Genomic DNA, 18,838 nt, shown 5'->3' on the forward strand with positions numbered 1-18,838 from the left:
AGAATCGGAAGAAGAGATTTTAGACAACTTTTTCAAGAAGTTTTTTTTGCACAGAAGAAATGGAAATGTGGAGCAGTAACTGGAGATAAAGATGTAGTCAAGAGAGGATATTGTTTAAATACTCATGGAAATGATCCAGTAGAGCAGAAAAAACTGATAATGAAGGAGAGAGAGAGGAGAATTGCTAGAGCCATGTGTAAGAGTTGACAAAAAGGGATGGATGATATATAAGAAAAAGTGCTGGATTGAGGTAGGAGTATGCTGATAACAGGCAGGAAGGCAGAGTATGAGATGCAGGTGTTGTTAGGAGCGTAAGTGTGGTGGTGGGAGTTTATGAAATGTATCTGGTTCTGCAATTTTGACAGTGAATGAAGAAGCCAGATCATCAACTGAAAGTGAGAATGAGGGAGGAGATGTTAGAATAGTGAAAGGAGAAAAGAAAATGCAAAATAGTGAACCAGGATGGTGGGAGAGTAAATGGACAAGGAAAATGTAAGTATAACTGCCAAATATCATTAAGAGCCCACTTGAGGTTCATGGTCATGAATATGCAGTGTAGGCTGTCAGATTGTGTGTTTTTTCAAGCCACATGTAGGTGAACAGGTACAGTTAGGGAGCAGACAGAGAGCTAGATTTAGGAAATATGAAGATGTAAGAGAGGGAAAAGGGAGTTGAGGGTATATGCATGGGAGTAATTAAAATGCTGGCTTTTGGAATTTTAGCTGGGCTAGGAGGAAGGTAAATATTAGGAAAGAGAGACAGTGACAATGAATTGTAGGCCAGTGGGGTGAAAAGAAGGACTGGAATCAGAGTACAAGGAGAAATGAGCTATGCAGTATAGGAGGAGGTGGTCAGAGGGTGGGATGGAGTTGCAGTTATTGGTGAACACAAGGTCTAGAACAGTGCTGCTCAATGACCAGGCCACACACTGATGCCAGTCTTTTACTAACTGGTGTTCATGGTCTATAGTAAAGTAAATCCAAAAATGGAAAGTAAATGTTTAGAGATACTGCTGTGACATCCAAGCACTTGATTAGTGGACTTGTATTTGAAATATCTTTATTTTTTGTTTTCATTTTCCTATCAACATATTATTGCATTTTCCAAAAGTATTGGTCTACGACAGATAACAAACAGCAACTGAATCTCCTCTACAGTTGAAGCACTTCTGTAGCTTGTATGACCATATTTGTAGTGGCTGGGGGTGGGATAGAGGGCAAAATCATTGGAGGAGAGAAATTTTTAAAGAACTCCTTGAATATTGAAACCACCATCCCCTCTAAACTTCTGAGATAGACAGTCCCCAATTACCCAACTGCAGGAGCCTCATTCTCATCGTATGTTACGTGGACAGGACAACTCCAGAATACATTGTGGATAGTGCCCCTAAAATGTTCAGGAAGGTGGCCATTCTGATCCCCATTATACCGAGGAGAAAAACAGGTTAAATAGTTTCTCGAGTTCATGCCGAAGGGAAAGAGCCAAGATTTGAATCTAGTTTTGTCTGTCACTCCAGCACTGTGTTCAGTCTATAACACCACTCCCTCTCACGTGCTTACATTTATGGGACAGCACAGCCATAATAGGGGAAAACACCCTTTGGGAATGTGTTGTGGCCCATGTGATCAAGCTGAGCATGTCAATTTCTTTAAGAATCCCAACCTGTTACAGATAAAGCCTAGACCCCTGTCTTTCCTGTTTGACTTTGTTGAACCCAGAGGCTGAAGCGCCTCAAGAATCCAATATCCAATGACACTACAGGATTTCCTGTACTTTCTATTCTTGTGTTTTAGTAATTATGTATGTATTAAAAACATCTTTTTTTATTGTGAAAAATAACATGTATACAAAAAAGCAATACATTTCAAAGCACACAATGACAATTAGCTATAGAACAGATTTTAGAGTTTGGTACGGGTTACTGTTCCACAATTTTAGGTTTTTCCTTCTAGTTGCTCCCAGACACTGGAGACTAAAAGAAATATCAACATAATGATTGAGCAGTTATACTCAATTGTTAAATCCAATCTGCTCTGTTATAAATCCTCCTTCTCATTTGATCTTTCTTCCACTCTTTGGAGGTATTGGGCTCTGCCCATTCTAATTTTTTCATGTTGAAAAGGGCTGTTGATAATAGAGGATAGGGGGATAGAACTAGTTGATGTTCTAGAGAGAATAGCCCCATGGGGTTTCAAGGCTTATCTGGCCTAGGAACCCATCTGGAGGTTGTCAGTTTCTGGAAGGTAATTATAGTGCATAGAACCTTTGTAGAATCTCAGATAAAGCCCTAAATGTTCTTTAGGGTTGGCAGGAATGGTTTTGGTTGGGTTTGGCAAACCGTGATAATTAGCAATATCTAGCTGAAGCTTAGGTAAGAGTAACCTCCAGAGTAGCCTCTCAACTCTATTTGAACTCTCTCAGCCACTGATACCTTACTTGTTACAATTCTTTCCCCCACTTTTGGTCAGAAAGGCACTGTCAATCCCACAGTGCCAGGGCAGACTCATCTCTGGGAATCATATCTCACATTGCCAAGGAGACTTTCCCTCCTGGATGTCATGTCCCACGTAGTAGGGAGGGTAATGATTTTACTTGCAGAGTTGGGTAAAGGCATCTTCTTAATGATGGTTCTTGGACTGGTAAGATTATGAGTAATTTTAATCCTTTTCCCTGTTTCCCAAAATTTGGATAATGGTCACATTACTTTTATGATTGGATAAAGTCTAATATAGATCTTTATTTTAGCCATGTTGTCCATGGAGGAACTCATCAAGCCTCGTAGGTCTCTGATGAGGGCTGAGCAGGCTCACTCCCCGACTGAGTATGAGCCCCAGCTGCACTGGAAGCTGCAGTGTTTCCAGAAACATTGGTATCTGTTGTTTTCCACTCTCCTCAGCTACATGGAGTTTCTGTGGAATCCAAAACCAATGTGAGCATTAATGACTTAGGGATTTCTGACTTCCCTTCATTTCTTAGCCCTCCAGTGAACCTAGACAAGAACAGCCGTATCAAATTCTAAAGCCCGTCCATGAGTCACAGGGCCTATGAGCACTGGAGGAAGGCCACTTCCTCAGGGAAGCCCTCCCTCATGCACCCAATCTGTGTGCTTGCAGAATGCAGAATATGCAGGCCACTCCACTGGGATTACAGGTCTGCCTGTCTGCGTGGCCTGCTGAGCTGCCTCCGTGATGGCTTGGGTCATGGCACAGCACAAATCTGACCGATGCTCAATTTGTATAGGCATCTTGGTGGTAATGTGCTTAATCTTGTCTTACCTTCAGAAATTCACTAGGCCTCATGTGCATTAATATATGTGAAGAGAACTTTTAGAGTTATTAAAATAAAACTTTATATTCAAACACATGACTTTTCATTCAGGGAAGATATAGAAGAAATAAAGAACTCACCAAGAAAAGCAAATGTAACTGACTAGGGTAGGATATGATCACAGAGTTCAGCTTTGAATAGCAATTGAATAGAATAGGAGCAAAATTTTACTTTGAAAATAGTACTGCAAATCACCATTTTGGTGTGATAGAGGGAGGAATCATTAAGATACTCTAAAATGGTAAAATGCTAATCACAGTTACTACTTGAGAGTAACTTGAAACCTCTGGTTGTCTTCATTAGTATAACTGGAGTTTTCAAATACATGTTATTAATTATTGTTGTTAATGTGGAGTTTAAAACCTGATCCTCTTAAGTATCAGAATGGGTAGACTTAAAAATATGCCTAAAACAAAACTGCCGAATTATAGTTGGCTAGTCTTTTTTTTTAACATGGGCAGGCACCAGAAATCGAACCCGGGTCCTCGGGCTTGGCAGGCAAGCATTCTTACCTGCTGAGCCACCATGGCCCGCCCATAGTTGGCTATTCTTTTATTCTCTTCTTCTGTCTTGCCAGATTGCTTACTTCATTTCATAAGAAATGCAACTGATATACATTAAGGCAGGATAAATGTACACTGAGTCTCACGTAATTTATTTCCAGTCAGCTAGAGGATTTTTTTTGTTTGTTTCAATATGTTCCTCATTGGTGCTAAGGGTCTAGAATAATTTTAATGACTACAGTAAAGATAAGGTATTTCTCTCTAGTTTGTCTACAACCCTGTAAAAACTAACAAAAGCTTAGCTATTGTATTTAAATAGAGAAATCATCTTCTTCCAGATTTGAAGGCTAAATAAAATATGGAATACAGAGTTGAATCCATAGTTTTATATTATACCTTTTGCTATAATTTGTATATATCTGTTAAATAATTTCAAGTGCCGCAAAAATAATGTTCATAGCTCAAAATCAAAAGTTTAAAAAAAAAACCCTAAATATAATTTTTAAAATCTTTTTTTCCTCAAGCATTTTACGATGGGATAATGAGACAGATGTCTCTCAACTGGAAGGACATTTTGACATTGTTATGTGTGCTGACTGGTAAGTACATAAAAATCATAAAACTCCTGTTAGAAAAAATTGCTTTGCTGGAGTAATTGGGTTGTGCTGCTTTGCTGACGGCCAAGCAGAGTCAACAAATGAAGCACAAAGCCACCTTAACCTCAACAAATTAATATTCATCTCCATGTGACAGTTATAAGGTAGTCTTCTATCACGCAGTAACTTCTACCACATTATTTCCCAAAGATTGATTTTGAGAAGCATTTCCATTTTCTGGAATTGCCTCTGTTTCATGCTTGACGTATCAGTAAATGGACGACTTAGGCAAATTGCAAATAATTATGGCTCAGAGAGGAATAGTGTGGAGGAAAAGGAGTTTATCAACACAAACAGTTCAATTAGCTTACTTCTTAGGAAAGAGCTGACTATTGATATAAGGAAATATGTGTGTGCATATATATGTGTATGTATATACATATACACTGAAGCAAATAAACATGTTTGTAGAACATCTTTAGGGAAATATCTTTCTTAAAATGTTTATCTGCTATCTAATATTTTCAGTGTATTCAATAATGGTATTTAATGATGCATAAATAAAAACTATAAAATTGCATTTTATTCTTATGTAAATAATAATAAAATCTGCCATGTCAGCTTTTTCAAAATAATTTACATTACTTTGTTTTTTTAAATCCAGGCTACTTATTTGTTAATGAAAGTCTGATCCTAAGTTACAAGATAAATATGTGTCAAAACTTAATTATTTCAACTCACCTATTTTCTTTATGAATGTTGAGTAATAATTAGTTCAACATTTGGGGAACATGGACAATTCACAAGTATTTTCCATATTGTTATGAGTACGATCTTATTTGTAATTTTATCAAGCTGTTTCTTATGACACTTGGGATTTGAAAACACAGCAAATTCAGATTCTAAAAAGTTCTAGTATATTGGTAAACCCAATCATAAGATCCAGAACTCAGAGAAGACTTTCCCTAAAGGAGTAGATTAAATGGACTTCAATTTTCATGAAGTATTTTTTGTTGTTGTTTTAATAAGATTTTCAATGGGTAAGTTTTCTACCTAAGTCAGTAGAATTAGGGTTGGGTTTTTTTTCTTCTGAAAATACTCCTCAATAAAAGCTAAATATTTTGTCTTACTTTTAGCTGATATTTTCTATTTCTTCATGGCCCTTTAATTCTCTTTACACGCAATTTCAGAAACCTTATTCCCAAAAAAACAGATTTCTGACTTATCATCAATATTGTTGCATTCCTCAACTAATAAAATATAAGGAGCTAAAGCCTCACCATATGATCTAAGCCAAGTGATTTAGTAAATGCCTTTCCTCACCAAATATGGGAAAGGATCCTCCAGGTTTCATTGCACAGATGAAGATAATGCTGGCAGGATTAGATCAGATTAAGCATGAAAGTCAGATCAGAGAGCAGTGGAACGAGGGAAGGAGGGCAGCGACTCCTTGCAGGGTTAGAGGGTCGCACACGAATGGGCACCCGATTATGTGGGGAAAATCAGGTCTGGCCAAGAGATTTAGAGTTAAATTTGTCCTTCACACAAATATCAAAACAACCTGGCTTTATCATATCTTGTATTATGGGCAGTCACAGCATGTCATCCTATTTGTACCAGAGAGACAAGCAAAGGAAGATTTAAGCTCTTTTCTGATTAAAGTTCTCAGGTTAAAAATAGCTGCACAACATGTTAGAAAAATAGTCTTTTTTCCCTGGCCAACAACAGGGTCACATACAAATGATATATATAATGCATATTCAGTTTAAGGTTTCATTATAAAAATAGAACAGAATATAGTTGTGTGTGTGTGTGTGTGTGTACATACAAGTAGCTATGTGAAAATTTATGGAGTCAACAAACTAAATACACCAAGCTTCATTTTATAAATGACTTTTCTGTGCATGAATTACAGGGTTTTTTGTTTTTTCACTTGTGTCGTAAGTGCCACGAAGTCAGCCTGTTTATAATTTCCCATTTGTATATGTGAAACATTAAGCTACTCTCACTGCAATGCTGATATTATTTCTAAAAGAAACGCTTTCCTAAAAATTCTTTGGTCTCGCTTCATATTTTCAGGGATGGGTAAGTTGCTTAGAAACTTAGAAAGTACAGTAATGTTTATAATATACATGTTGTGCATATAGCAGGGAAGCACGGGATTCCATGAGTTCTTTATGTCTTGTTAGTTTGGTGTTTCTCTGGTAAAATCTTCTTGAGACAGACCATGGTGCATTTTTTAGAATGTCATAGAGGAGGAGAAAAAAGCCCTTTGTAGACACCACGTCCAAGATGAAACCCAAAATATGTGCTAGAAATAGGTGCCACACATAAAAAGATCAAGGTAAGTCTCACACCATCCTTTAGTCGTTGTCAGTAAATAAGATCTGGATTAGGCTACAGGAATGTGAAGCAAGAGTTGGAGTTTGAACATTAGATACATGGATTAAATTTTTATTGAAGCATATCCAGCAAGGGTGGCATTGTCTGATTCCCTGAACAGCTAACCAGTGGTACTGCTTGATCCCATTTAAATGAAAACAAGCTCTATTTACAAACCTATTCCAAACCCACATGGCAATTCAAGCAAAATGTACATGATTATAACAAGCAGGGTTCTGTTTATGTTCTTAAGTCATTCATATAGTCATATATTTACATTCAAACATCCACAAACCTGTGGGCAGTGGGGAAAATAACTTATTTCTCAGAAGGTACAGTCTCTTAGTTCACATATAAATTTAGTAGATCAACTAGATTATAAAATAAAGAAGCAAACTGTGAAAGCTAGTCATTATTTCACCATTCAGCATTTTTGACAATGAAAGACAGTTTCATGGTTCAACAGTCCTAAATAACTTGTAAAATGTCAACTTTGAAGTGAAGGAAAAATCGAGGTACAGCTATATCTGCAAAAGGATGCTGTTGACAAACATTAAAATATTAGAATGTTTAACCACAGATGGAGGAGAAAAGCATGCCTATTAAAAACCTCAGTTGGCTTGTATAAGGTTAAATTTAATGTAAGGATTCCTTCCTGCTGGGAAGTGCATCCTGGTCATTGATGAATTTAGAATAGCATGCGATTATTAATTTTAAACCTGTCTTTCCAGACCCCTGTTCAATCACAATAAAATCTAAGGGTCCAGAAGTTAGATGTTTTTATCTAATTAGAAAAAGTCAGGTCTGGTGAAGAGATTTAGAGTTAAATTTTCATTCAGTGTTTGTCAGCTCTCCAGTTTATTGTAACCCTGCAAAAAAAAAAAAAAAGGAAGGAAGGAAGGAAGGAAGGAAGGGAGGGAGGGAGGGAGGGAGGAAGGGAGAAAAGACTCTGAACTCTTGGAATCTCTAGAAGCTTGGAAAACCTGCCTTAAATACCACCCATTACCTATCATATTGATCCAGGTATGCAGGACGACGAGCACATCTGTGGCCTGCAGCCAGGACTTTGGAAAGAAACGGGGGAAGTACATCAGCCTAGAGCACCCACCTTGCTTGCTCTCTCAGCATTTTTACACTGATTATACAATGGATGATTGGTGGTTTTGTCGTTTTTATCCTTTTCACTTTATGCTACATGATGAAAACGTTTGATTTTTAAGCTGTTTTCTTGAAAATGTTAATTTGTTTCTCAAAATGGAAATACTCTAGGCTCTAGAATTGTTTTTTCTTCCAGAAGCTGTGATCATGGGTAGCTCTAAATCCCAACTCACTAGCCTTTACACTTGAAAAGTCTTTAGCCCAAATATAGTCAGTACTTTCCACTCATATATGAGGAGATTCGGAGGATACATGGATTGCCCAAGATTTTACAACCTAAAGGGTAGAGCCAAGTAAGATCAGAGTAAGGTGTCAGTCCCAGCTGCCACATCAGTTGGTAAGCTAAAAGAGGTCATTCTACTGCTGAAAGTTAAATCTAAAAGAGCAAAATTAACATAGCACATTTCACCTTGAAAATTAGAGGACCTCTTTTCTGCAGATACTGAGAAAAAGAAATGTTTCCTTGTTCTCTGTGCTTATTAATTTCCCTATGAGGACATAAGGATGCTTTGTGTCTTCATAAAACTCTGACTGATTTCCCAAGGTAAGTGATGAAAATGGTACAGCACCTTTCCTTTGTCAGAAAATCTATGATTCAGATCAATGGAACAAAGCTAGCGCTGATTCCATAAGTGAATTATATAGAGGTGTATGTGTGTGCATGTGTGCATACACACGCACTACCATGTATGTGTGTGTGTAATGGCCAAACTAGACCTAAATGTCGATGCATTTTGATCAGTACCTGAAGGGAGAGTTGAAATCGTATCTTCATCCCAATCACTGACCCACTCAGCCTTTTTTAATAGATCCACTTAAGCTACTGCTGTTCTCTGAGCCCATTAGGACTTATTTAAGGGGTGAATTTTCAGGAGATTATATATCACTCCTACTAAAGCACATGAAATTGTTCATGTGACATAGCCTACAAAGCCTTATAAATTCTGCATTTGAGCTAAGCAGAAAAGTGAGCTTGCTTGAAATAAAGATCTATTAGAGAACCACAAGACATGCTTTTGGGAAATTTGATTTGGAATGATGAGGTAAACAAACATTACTTTTTACATAGTTGTGTTTGGAATATGTGCTGTGTGTTAAACTGCATTTTCCAATGAGCTGTGATGTTAATGTCTTTGTCACCATCGCCAACATTAAATAGAAATAGTACTTACAGTCATGTTTGTAGGCTCAGCTTTTAAGTGCTGTTGATTTTTTTCTAACAATTTTACCAGCTCTTAGGATGTGCAAGTGTAAACCGAGATTGGTACTTTGCTTAATGCTGTGTATCCCAACCAGCCACATTTCCTATTAGCCTGAGTAACGAACAGAGGTATTTTCAAAAGTGATAGCCATCTTTAAAACGACAAAAACAGAACACTTATTATAAAACTTAAGGTAGTGTTACCTCATTGAAGAATAAGATATATAGTCCTAAAGAGCAATTTTTAAAAGACTGGATTACTATTTTATTTCTTTCTCATCAATCCTACTTAATTCAACTTAGTGCCTAATATTTATATAGTTTTAATTAGATGCATTCAGTGGTCCAAGATTTAAGCATATAGTTTTATGGAAAGATAAAATTTTCCCATGGGTAATAGGTTATCCTGATTGATGGATAAAAGGGGTTAGGTTCCCATTCTAGACATGGTTTCTGGTCATCTGAATAGGATTCTTTTGCCTTTGCTCAAATCATCCTTCCATAAAAGAGGAACCTTCCACTGTACATGCCGTGGTGACCAACGAAACCCAAGCACTGCCTTCTTGGAAACTTCTCGTGAAGTGCTCTCCCTCCTCCTCTTTCTCAAAGGAGAGACTAATCAAACTGGAAGGGAACCTGACCTGGTGAAACATCCTACCTAAATGCTGATTCATTCTTAATAGCATCTAGTAAAATAATATTTTACTAGATATTTATGTGGAGTAGTAACTCCACATAAGCTCCTCGATTCCGAGGACCGTGTCAACCTGCCAGTGAGGCAATCAGGAAGTAAACATTTATTGAGCGCCATCTGTGTGTGTATACTGTGCTGGAAATAGTGATGTGTAAATAAATACAACATGGAAGCTCCTGAGGGATGGGAACTTTGTCTTATTAATAGCTTATCCCAATGCCTAAATAGTGCCTAGTATAGTAGTAGGTGCTCAATAAATATTTGTCAACTTAAGATATATTATTAGTTTATCCACAAGTGCCACACAAGTGGGCCTTTACTGACAAAGAAACTGAGGCCTCATGTGAAGTGACTTGCCCAGGGTGACGTAACAGAAAGGGCAGAATCTAAGCTCTAATAAACCTTGAATCACACTTGCCCCTTGTCTGAAGTGCGGCCCCACACAGCTTCCTCTGAAGGCAGACAGCAGCCTTCCTGCTGACAGCTGATACCCTTAGAGAAGGAGGCAGTGCCCTCAAGTGGGTGGTGCTTACTCATATGGGCAGTTCCAGTTTGATTAGTCTCTCCTTTGAGAAAGAGGAGGAGGGAGAGCACTTCACGAGAAGTTTCCAAAAAGGCAGTGCTTGAGTTTTGTTGGTCACCACAGCATGTACAGTGGAAGGTTCCTCTTTTATGGAAGGATGATATGAGCAAAGGAAAAAGAATCCTATTCAGATGACCAGAAACCATGTCTAGAATGGGAACCTAACCCCTTTTATCCATCAATCAGGATAACCTATTACCCATGGGAAAATTTTATCTTTCCATAAAACTATGGGCAGTGTGAGGAGGGGGAGGCAACATCAGAGGGTCCACACCAATCCACAGCATTACAAATGGGAGCAGGGGGCCTCACGTAGGCCCCTTATGTATTGGCTGATGCACAAGGCTGCCAGGTGTTCTAGCCCAAGGTGTAAGGGAGCACCCACAAAAGGGAACCCCAAGTTGCTTTCCAAACGAAATGCATTTGGAATTGTGGATTGGGTTAAGATGTCATTTCAGAACCTGTTCTGGGACAGTGCAACAGTGGCTCTGTGGCAGAATTCTCGCCTACCAGGTTGGATTCCTGGGGCCTGCCCATGGAAACGACAACCACAAAAACAACAGTTCTGTCCCTACTTTTTTTTTTTTTTAATCATTGTGAATTTTTATTAAGTGGAAGACAGTCCTTGTTTCTCCTTTGTTTTGCAAAACCACCACCTAGCAGTTATCAGTCTAAAGCTGAACACGCGTCTCACTCTCATGGATGTGCAGTGTCATTGAAATGTCTGCTCCCACAGCATCGCCCTCTCTGCCAACCCTGTTGTCTGCCATGCCCTCAGCTGTTTTTCAAATTTTGTGGAAGAGGCAAAGAAACATGGGAGATGCTCCTTGCCTTCAAGGAGTTTAGAGTCCGAGTGGAAGGGCAGCTGTGGGACATAGGCAACTGGGAGAAGGGCCAGATGCTCTCCTGTGTGCTGCTGGGCTCAGAGAATGAAGACCTCACTGTGGGCTCAAGTAATCAGGAATGGCCCTCGTGACAAACCTTTCCTAACTCGTCCTCTGCTAGCCTGCCGCACCCACCTATGTCTTTCCTCTGCCCCTCTTCACTCTCTTGGGAGAAGGGATGGAGCAGTGGGCTCAGGGCATGGACCCTGAAGCTATACTGTGCAGTCGTGAGTCCCAGCTCTGACGCTTGTGAGGTGTGTGATGCTTAGCAAGTTTACTTAACCTCTCTAGGTCTCCATTTCCTTAGCTGTAAAATTTAATTAATGATAATAATTACCTCATAGGTATGGTATGAGGATTAAATGAGATAATCCATGAAAAGCTCTTAAGGCGGCTGGCACCTAGCACTCAACTCAGTAAATGTTAACAGTTTTGTTATTGAAATTTGTGTTCGTCTCTGACATCTGTGCTTTAATCTGTGTGCTATCCAGCCCATCTCCCCGTTATATTGTAAACGCCATAAGGACAGGCAGAGTCTTCTCCTTTGTCTCTTTATGCTCTCTCAATGCTGTACATATGGTTGTCATCTCATGACTAATAGCCAGACATTGTGGATTTTTCAAGGACTATTCAGATTTCAATAGTTTAGCTGCATTTTATGAACTCCAAGATTCATATTTATCTGATTATTTATCCTAATATGGGATTCAGGAAAAAAAATAGTGGTCCCCACCAATGGGTATTGCCAATAGATTCTAGCAGAGCTGCCCTTTTCTGACCACTTTAAGACTCACATGATGTCTGGCAGCCAGCTCTTCTCTGTGTGCCTTCAACTCTGGACGCTCTCATCCCACCCTGCTCCCACCCCGCCCAAGTATGGCTAAGTTAACTAACTTGCCACCTGCTAGGAACTAACCCAAACGCTGAGGTCTGGGACCTGCAAGCCCTAGCTGAGGAAATTTTGCCCCAGCCTTCCAAGATGAGGCTTGGTAAAGACTGAGCCAGACTGAACCAACCAACCAGGGTGACAGAGCAACAGCAGAAGTCAAAAGACCAGAGAAGAAAAATGAACAGACACAGTGGAACTGGTGGTAAATCAATATGGACGTCAAGGGAGAGAAATCCAGAGTTGCCATGGTCTCCGTGACCCTAAGCCTGTTCTTTGTTTTTGTAGCTGTTTACTTCTAGGTCACTGGTTTAGTCCAACCTCAGTGCTGTTCTTTATAACCAAAAACCGTTAGCACCTGAAATCTGCTCAGTGGTTTGTTTTTGGAAGGCAGCCCCAAAGCATGCTTGGTGGGAAGAGGACACAGGTTTAGGGGAGCCTAGGAGTTAATGACCGGAAGCAGGGAGTACTTCATCTCAACCAAACTGTTTCCCCAGACAGAAGTTTAGAAACTGTCCGTTTTACCAACATGACCCAGTCATGTGTGAATCCTGGCTCATTGCACGTTAACAACTTGGCTTTAGTTGGATAAAGCTGACCACAATATCTTTTTTTCCCCCAATGAAACATTTGAATGAAAAGAAACAATTTCTCTTTTTAAGCATTGGGTAAACATGTGTAATTAGCCTTGTACTTATCTCCATTAGTATCATTAGGATTGAAAACCCAGTGTAATCTGGATTCTGCTCTCTTCTCAATGTCAGCCTGTTTCTGGACCAGTACAGAGCCAGCCTTGTTGAGGCAATAAAGAGATTACTCCAGCCCAGGGTGAGTATGTTTCTATTTTCTCCTGAATACTGGCTTCAGAATAATTAGTCTGTGCACAAAGATGGAGAAAGTAATGGAATGGCAGGATTAATGTCATGTAATACTTATTATGTCCAACTTCAATTGGGTCTTCTGATCTATCAGATTCTTTCCTAATCATAACTAGGAAACTTCTTACCCTTGGCCTTCTGATAAGAAACACAGTGGGAAGTAAAATAAATGAAACTGCTTCAAAGATAGTGTGAGATTATTTTATCAAAGCATTTCTTGAGTCATTTTCTTTGATAACAATATCTTCATATTAAAGTAGAAGTATGATATTGAAAGTTTTCTGTTGACTTCTGTCATTTGTAATCCCTTCAGTGGTAACCTTTGTCAAGTGGTAACCTTTGTCATTGGTTATTTATTGTGATTTTTTCTTTTTATTTCTGTTTATATTAAAGGAAAAGGACTTCGGATGAATCTGTATATTAAAAGTTCTTTGCTTTAAAAGGAAGCCATTATTTTCATATTATAAACATTATGTCACAATGAAGCCAAGCATGGCACAAAATATTGTGCACATTTTTACATTTATATATCCATTTATGCCTGTGAGTAAATTACAGAGTTTGTATCCACTTTTATTTTGTTGGGCTGTTATACTAAGCTAGGAGGTCCTGCAGCCTAAATGGAGAGTTAATATACATCTATTTAAAGTAAGAAAACGAGTTTAAAGCTCAGGCATTAAAAAAAAAATCTCATAAGTGTATAAGACTCTTGCTGTGCAACAGAAATTTAAAATAGGTTAACAATGTGATCTCAGCCAGGAACTCACATATATCTGGGAAAAGACTGCAAATATAGGTATGTGTGCGTGTGTATACATGTTTGCATATGTATGTATATAGGGGGTGTGGGTATGAAGTGTTTCTAAAGTTTGTTTCTAAAGTCTTTTAAAAGGTTTGCTCTAGTTTCCTGATCTCAGTGAAATTTATAGACTAACACCTTTCAATCTTTCTTTTAAGTCTTTTGTGCTTTGAAGATTCCCAGAGCAATTTGATAATCATTCTTTGCTTTATACACTGTTGCTTTTTATTTTGCCATCTGTATATAGCACAGAAACTTTAAACAGGCCTCTCTGAGGAGTAACCACAGCTTTTTAAGTGGTAATCAACTAAATTAAATTGGCCTTTGCAGTTCCCCTGTGAGGTGGGTAGTGAGTCTTGAGGGAAGGAAGGGGCATGCTCCAAGCTACTAATGGCTGCTGACACGGCTGAATGAGCGACCCAAGTTGAGGGTAGAAGGAATCTGGGGCCTCTTCACCCCACCTCTCTCTCCCTACTAGCCTTGGGTAATTCCTGTGAGAATTTGCAAGTGCAGGATTTTCAGAAAGGGCAGTGACATTCCTATCCAGGAAAGGCCTGCATGGAAATGTATTATACATAAACATGGTGCTTTCAAGGACTCCTGGATCTCACACTGCACAAACAGTACTTCACTCAGCACCAGCACCATCCAAAAGTTATTTGTGGCAAATACTCCATTTTGTAGTAACCTTGGAAATGGGAAACTGCCCCAGCTAAATGCCAATTGGACTGGAATCTCCAGCAGCTCTCCTGTACTCTCTATTAAACCCTGAACCATGTTCCTCCCTTGTCTGAAGTGAGTCTCCTCACACAGGCCCCCTCTGAAGGAGGGTAGCAGTCCTATTAATAGCTGATACTCCTCACAGAGAAGGATGAGGCAGGACCCAGGAGGTCCTCATGCAATGGGACCCATGCAATGTGAGGAGTGGAGAGACAAAATCAGAGGGGTCCACACCAACCCACAGTAGTAGAAATGGGAGCAGGTGGCCTAACTTGTGTCCCTTACAAGATGCTGTTGCACGAGGCTGCCAGGTATTCCAGCCTAAGGGGTAAGGGGAAACCCACAAGAGGTGAGCTTCAAGTTGTGAATGGTGTGTGGACATATCAAAATTACCACCCAGGAATCTGATCTCCGTCCAAAGGTCTGGAGGGCAGAGCACTCCGCTCCCTGGTCCTCTCCCCAGATGGACCTGGAAAGGGTCACTTGGACTTGGGAGTGAATGGCAGCAGTTCTACCTCCTGTACCAGTGGGCAGGAAGGGTTCCCACAGATTGGGTTTAACCAGAGGCAAAACTGGACTCTTTTCTTTTTAAGTCCCAGTGCTGGCAGTTCTACTCATAGGCTGAGTATACATGTTATGGAAGCCACAATCCAAGGCTAAGATAATGCTAAAAGTTTTATTGCTACAATTAGAGATGGTTTTAATGTTCTCTTCAACCCTGCCAACTCCTCCCTGGTGTTGTAGCCCAGAGGCTGAAGGTGGCACAGGGCCCCAGAAGAAAACAGCGTCAGGAGCTGCATTAGTAGATCTTGAGTTCTCATGGATTCAAGTCTCAGCAAATTTCAGTGCAAATACAGCAAGTTCTCTGTGTTCTCAGCAAATGATGTACATTAGCCAACTGCTTTAAGTTCATAGGAAGGCCCCAGTTTCTGAAGGTGAAACATAGTGGGTGGAAAGACTTCAGAAAACAAGACCCAAATCTGCTCTAATTACCTAGCCTCCCTGAGCCTGCGTTTCCTCACCTGTAAAAAGGCAGGAATAAACAGAGGAGGTGCTCCATAATGACAGCTAATTCTCTCTCATTACTGTATCAGCTTTTCAAGGTTAATATACATGAGACACTTGTCTTAAGGGACCCTGTCATGGCTGATGGGAGGCCTGAGTGACAGAAGGCCCTGTTTTGCACGGAGGCTCTGAATCACCTCCCCTTAGCCCTGCTTTCCCAGTGATGGGAAAGTGAGGGAATTCACACATGCTCCTGTAGCTCTCTGTCAGTGCTAAAAACCCTAGGTCCTCCTTGCAGAGCGAAGGCATGCTTGGGCTTTGCAGACAGAAAGCCGAAGTTCGTATCTGAGCTTTACTAGAGTCACCTCTCTAAGCCTTAGTTTCTCATCTATGAAATGGGGAGTAAACAAGCAAATGCATTATAAAGCTGTGAATCAAAATTAGCTCTTAGCACTTCGTGGAAGAACTAGGGAGACTCTTGACTGTGGTGAATATAGAATATAGGGGGCTCTTTCCATACATCTTCCTTGAAAAATTGCTGATGGGAGGGGGAATCTACCATTTTCTTGACCTGGACTTTGACAATTTCTGCAACAACTAGTCCTGTTGCTTCTTTGCTGCACACGCCCTGAATTTCCACAGTAAGCCCTCCACTGGGCCTGGGAAGATGGGTGAAAATGATACATTTTTTACTACCAGAAGTCTCCACTGGCTAAGGTAAGAGAAAGAGTACTACTATGGCAAGAATGGAATAATTGCAACATGAAGATTCACATGTCAAGCTGTGGAAAAAAATTCTGCCCTTTTTGGGGAATGTGATTCCTTGATTTCTGGGAAGGGCTATCTGCAGCCAGAGGGTCCAGAAGCGAAGAAGAGAGGTGGAGAGGAGTTTCTCTGCCTTTCAGGTTTTATTGTGGGATCATGAATGAAGGGAGGCAGGCCCCTGGAGAGCTTAACCACCAAGATAGGCTCCTGGCTTAGCCCAGGGACCATGTTTAGATTCTCGGCCAAACACGGCCAAACACACACCTGTGCCTAGGAAGTTCATTACAGGAAGCCCCAAGTTTCAGCAGGAAATATCTGCCATCTGAACGAAATGGAAGCTTTCCTCAACTTGCTGGTTTAGAGGAAGTGTAAAATCAGTTGAATCCGCCAGAATGCTATAAGGGACTCTCTAGCAAAGTTAAAAGATAAAAATAAAAGAACTGATACTAAAAAGGAATGAAATCAGCAAATTTTACTCATTTCAAAATGCATTGTAGCCCCCTTTATCTCCAGTGAGTAGCTCCTTGTTGCTGATGATTGATAGGGTGCCTCCCTGTCATTGGGTTCCCTAAAGTCTGTGACAACAGCCATGTTCAATATCAGAGGATCCAAGTGTAATTTAAAATGTGATCACAGCAGTCTGCAAGTTGAACTTTAGTCCAGAAATGACAACCAAAAAAAAATAGTATCTAATAATGTTCCTCTGAATTAGCTTGGAGTTCACAGGGGAGTCAGGCCAGCTGGGCAGTGTTCAGTTTACGCAAGGAGATGAGGAGATGGATTGGGATACACTGTGGACAGCTCTCCAGCTTGTTACTGCTGCCAACCAACTGTCAAGAGTTCAACAATCTAACTGTGAAATTCGTTTAACCTTCTTCAGAAACTGGCCCGAACTGACTGCCAAATTCCTGTAGTCCCGCCTATATAAACCTATATAGGGCTATAAATGTAAATCATGGACTCATTTTAAAAGAGCATTTTTATTTTTACTGATAAATGTCCTCATTTAAAAAAAAATCTAACATCTCTACACACATCTGTACAAACGTCAGTTTTTGCTTGTCTCGGGAAGGTTGCCCTGAGTGAGTGTAGGCTCAGTGTGGTGAACAGAGATGGTGCTAAAAGACACCTGGGTTCTTATGTGCTTGCTGGGTCTGATGCCCAGCAAATCCTCACCTGTTCTTGGTGGAAAGCTATGTCTGGCTATACTAGGTCAGCCAGTTGTAGGAGTGCTCTTAAAACATCAGTTGTAGGAATGGAGAACTTCCGGATGGTTTCAAGACCCTCAGAGCAGGGGCTGCAGCCCTAAGGAGTCCTAAAGCTCATCTGGTCTTTGTCAGCACGTGCAGCTCTGTATGCTCAGAGAATACCAAGACACAAGGCATGGAGTCTGCCCCCAAGGATAGGAGAGATGCAATGCACACACACCCGGGAGGAACTATAGTGGACAGTACAGGATGGCTTGGAACCACACAGCATCTAATCATATAACATCTGGTGTATTTTTGTGTTTTTTTTTTTTCCTAATTTACATCTCCAGTAGAATGGGAGATCCTCAAGGTTTGGACTCTGACTTTATTCATGAAACATTGTTGAGCAACTCCTGTGTTCCTAGCAGTGTGCTGAGGAATAAGGGGGTTAGGGGTATAAATATGAATAAAGAGCACTGGGAGAATCTCATAGTTTGGCAGGGCAGATTGATACATTACAAGTATTACAATGCATGGTGGGTCCTAGGAAAGAGGAACCAGAAGAGAGCAGAGAGTAAAGAGTGCTGAAGGCCTGAGTAAGTCTAGAAAGGTTTCCCTCAAGGCAGTTGCAGTGAATTTGGCCTTAGTGAGAAGAGCATTCTAAGCCTCAGAGAAAAGGGAAGGAAGGAGCATCCCTCACAGAGGGAACAGTGCTTATATGTGTAGAGCATGAAAAAGCAGGATGTGTTTGGGGACCCAAACAGTTTGCCCCGGCTGGAATGTAAGAGTGTGTGTGCGATTTGGGAGTAAGGCCAGGGAAGGACAAGAGATAAGGTTAGAGTTCATTTAGGTTACCAGTTTATAAAAGGCCAAGAACACTGAGATGAGGAGATGAGGCTTTATCATCTGGGTAGTGGAGAGCCACTGAAGGCTGGCTGAGAGAGAGAGAGAGAGAGATGTAGCAAAGGAAGCATCTCAGAAACCAGGTGTTATGGATTGAAATGCACCCCCCCCCAAAAAAAAAGGCTTGTTCAAGTCCTACACCTCAGTCCTATGAATATGAACTTGTTGTAAATAGGATCTTCAAAGATGTTATTAGTTAAGATGAGGCCAAACTGGATTAGGGTGGGTCCTGATCCAATATAACTGGTGTCCTTACCAGGAGAGGAAATTGGACATGGACAGAAATAGAGACAGAGAGAAAGACAGCCAGGCGACTAAGGCAGAGATTGAGTTAAGCCACCAATAGCCAAGAAATGCCATGCAT

General features: G+C 40.3%; 1 protein-coding gene across 3 annotated transcripts in view; it reads left to right on the plus strand.

Moving 5' to 3' along the window:
- The window catches only part of CAMKMT (calmodulin-lysine N-methyltransferase), a 542,173-nt gene that overhangs the window by 470,924 nt on the left and 52,411 nt on the right, over positions 1-18,838 (plus strand). For all 3 annotated transcript variants that reach the window (XM_077134133.1, XM_077134134.1, XM_077134132.1), the window contains exons 8-9: positions 4,355-4,429; positions 12,979-13,042. In XM_077134133.1, coding sequence (XP_076990248.1) covers positions 4,355-4,429; positions 12,979-13,042 — 139 coding nt within the window. The remainder of the gene's footprint in view (positions 1-4,354; positions 4,430-12,978; positions 13,043-18,838) is intronic.

This window comes from Tamandua tetradactyla, chromosome 17 (genome assembly GCF_023851605.1).
Source record: "Tamandua tetradactyla isolate mTamTet1 chromosome 17, mTamTet1.pri, whole genome shotgun sequence".
NCBI lineage: Eukaryota > Metazoa > Chordata > Mammalia > Pilosa > Myrmecophagidae > Tamandua > Tamandua tetradactyla.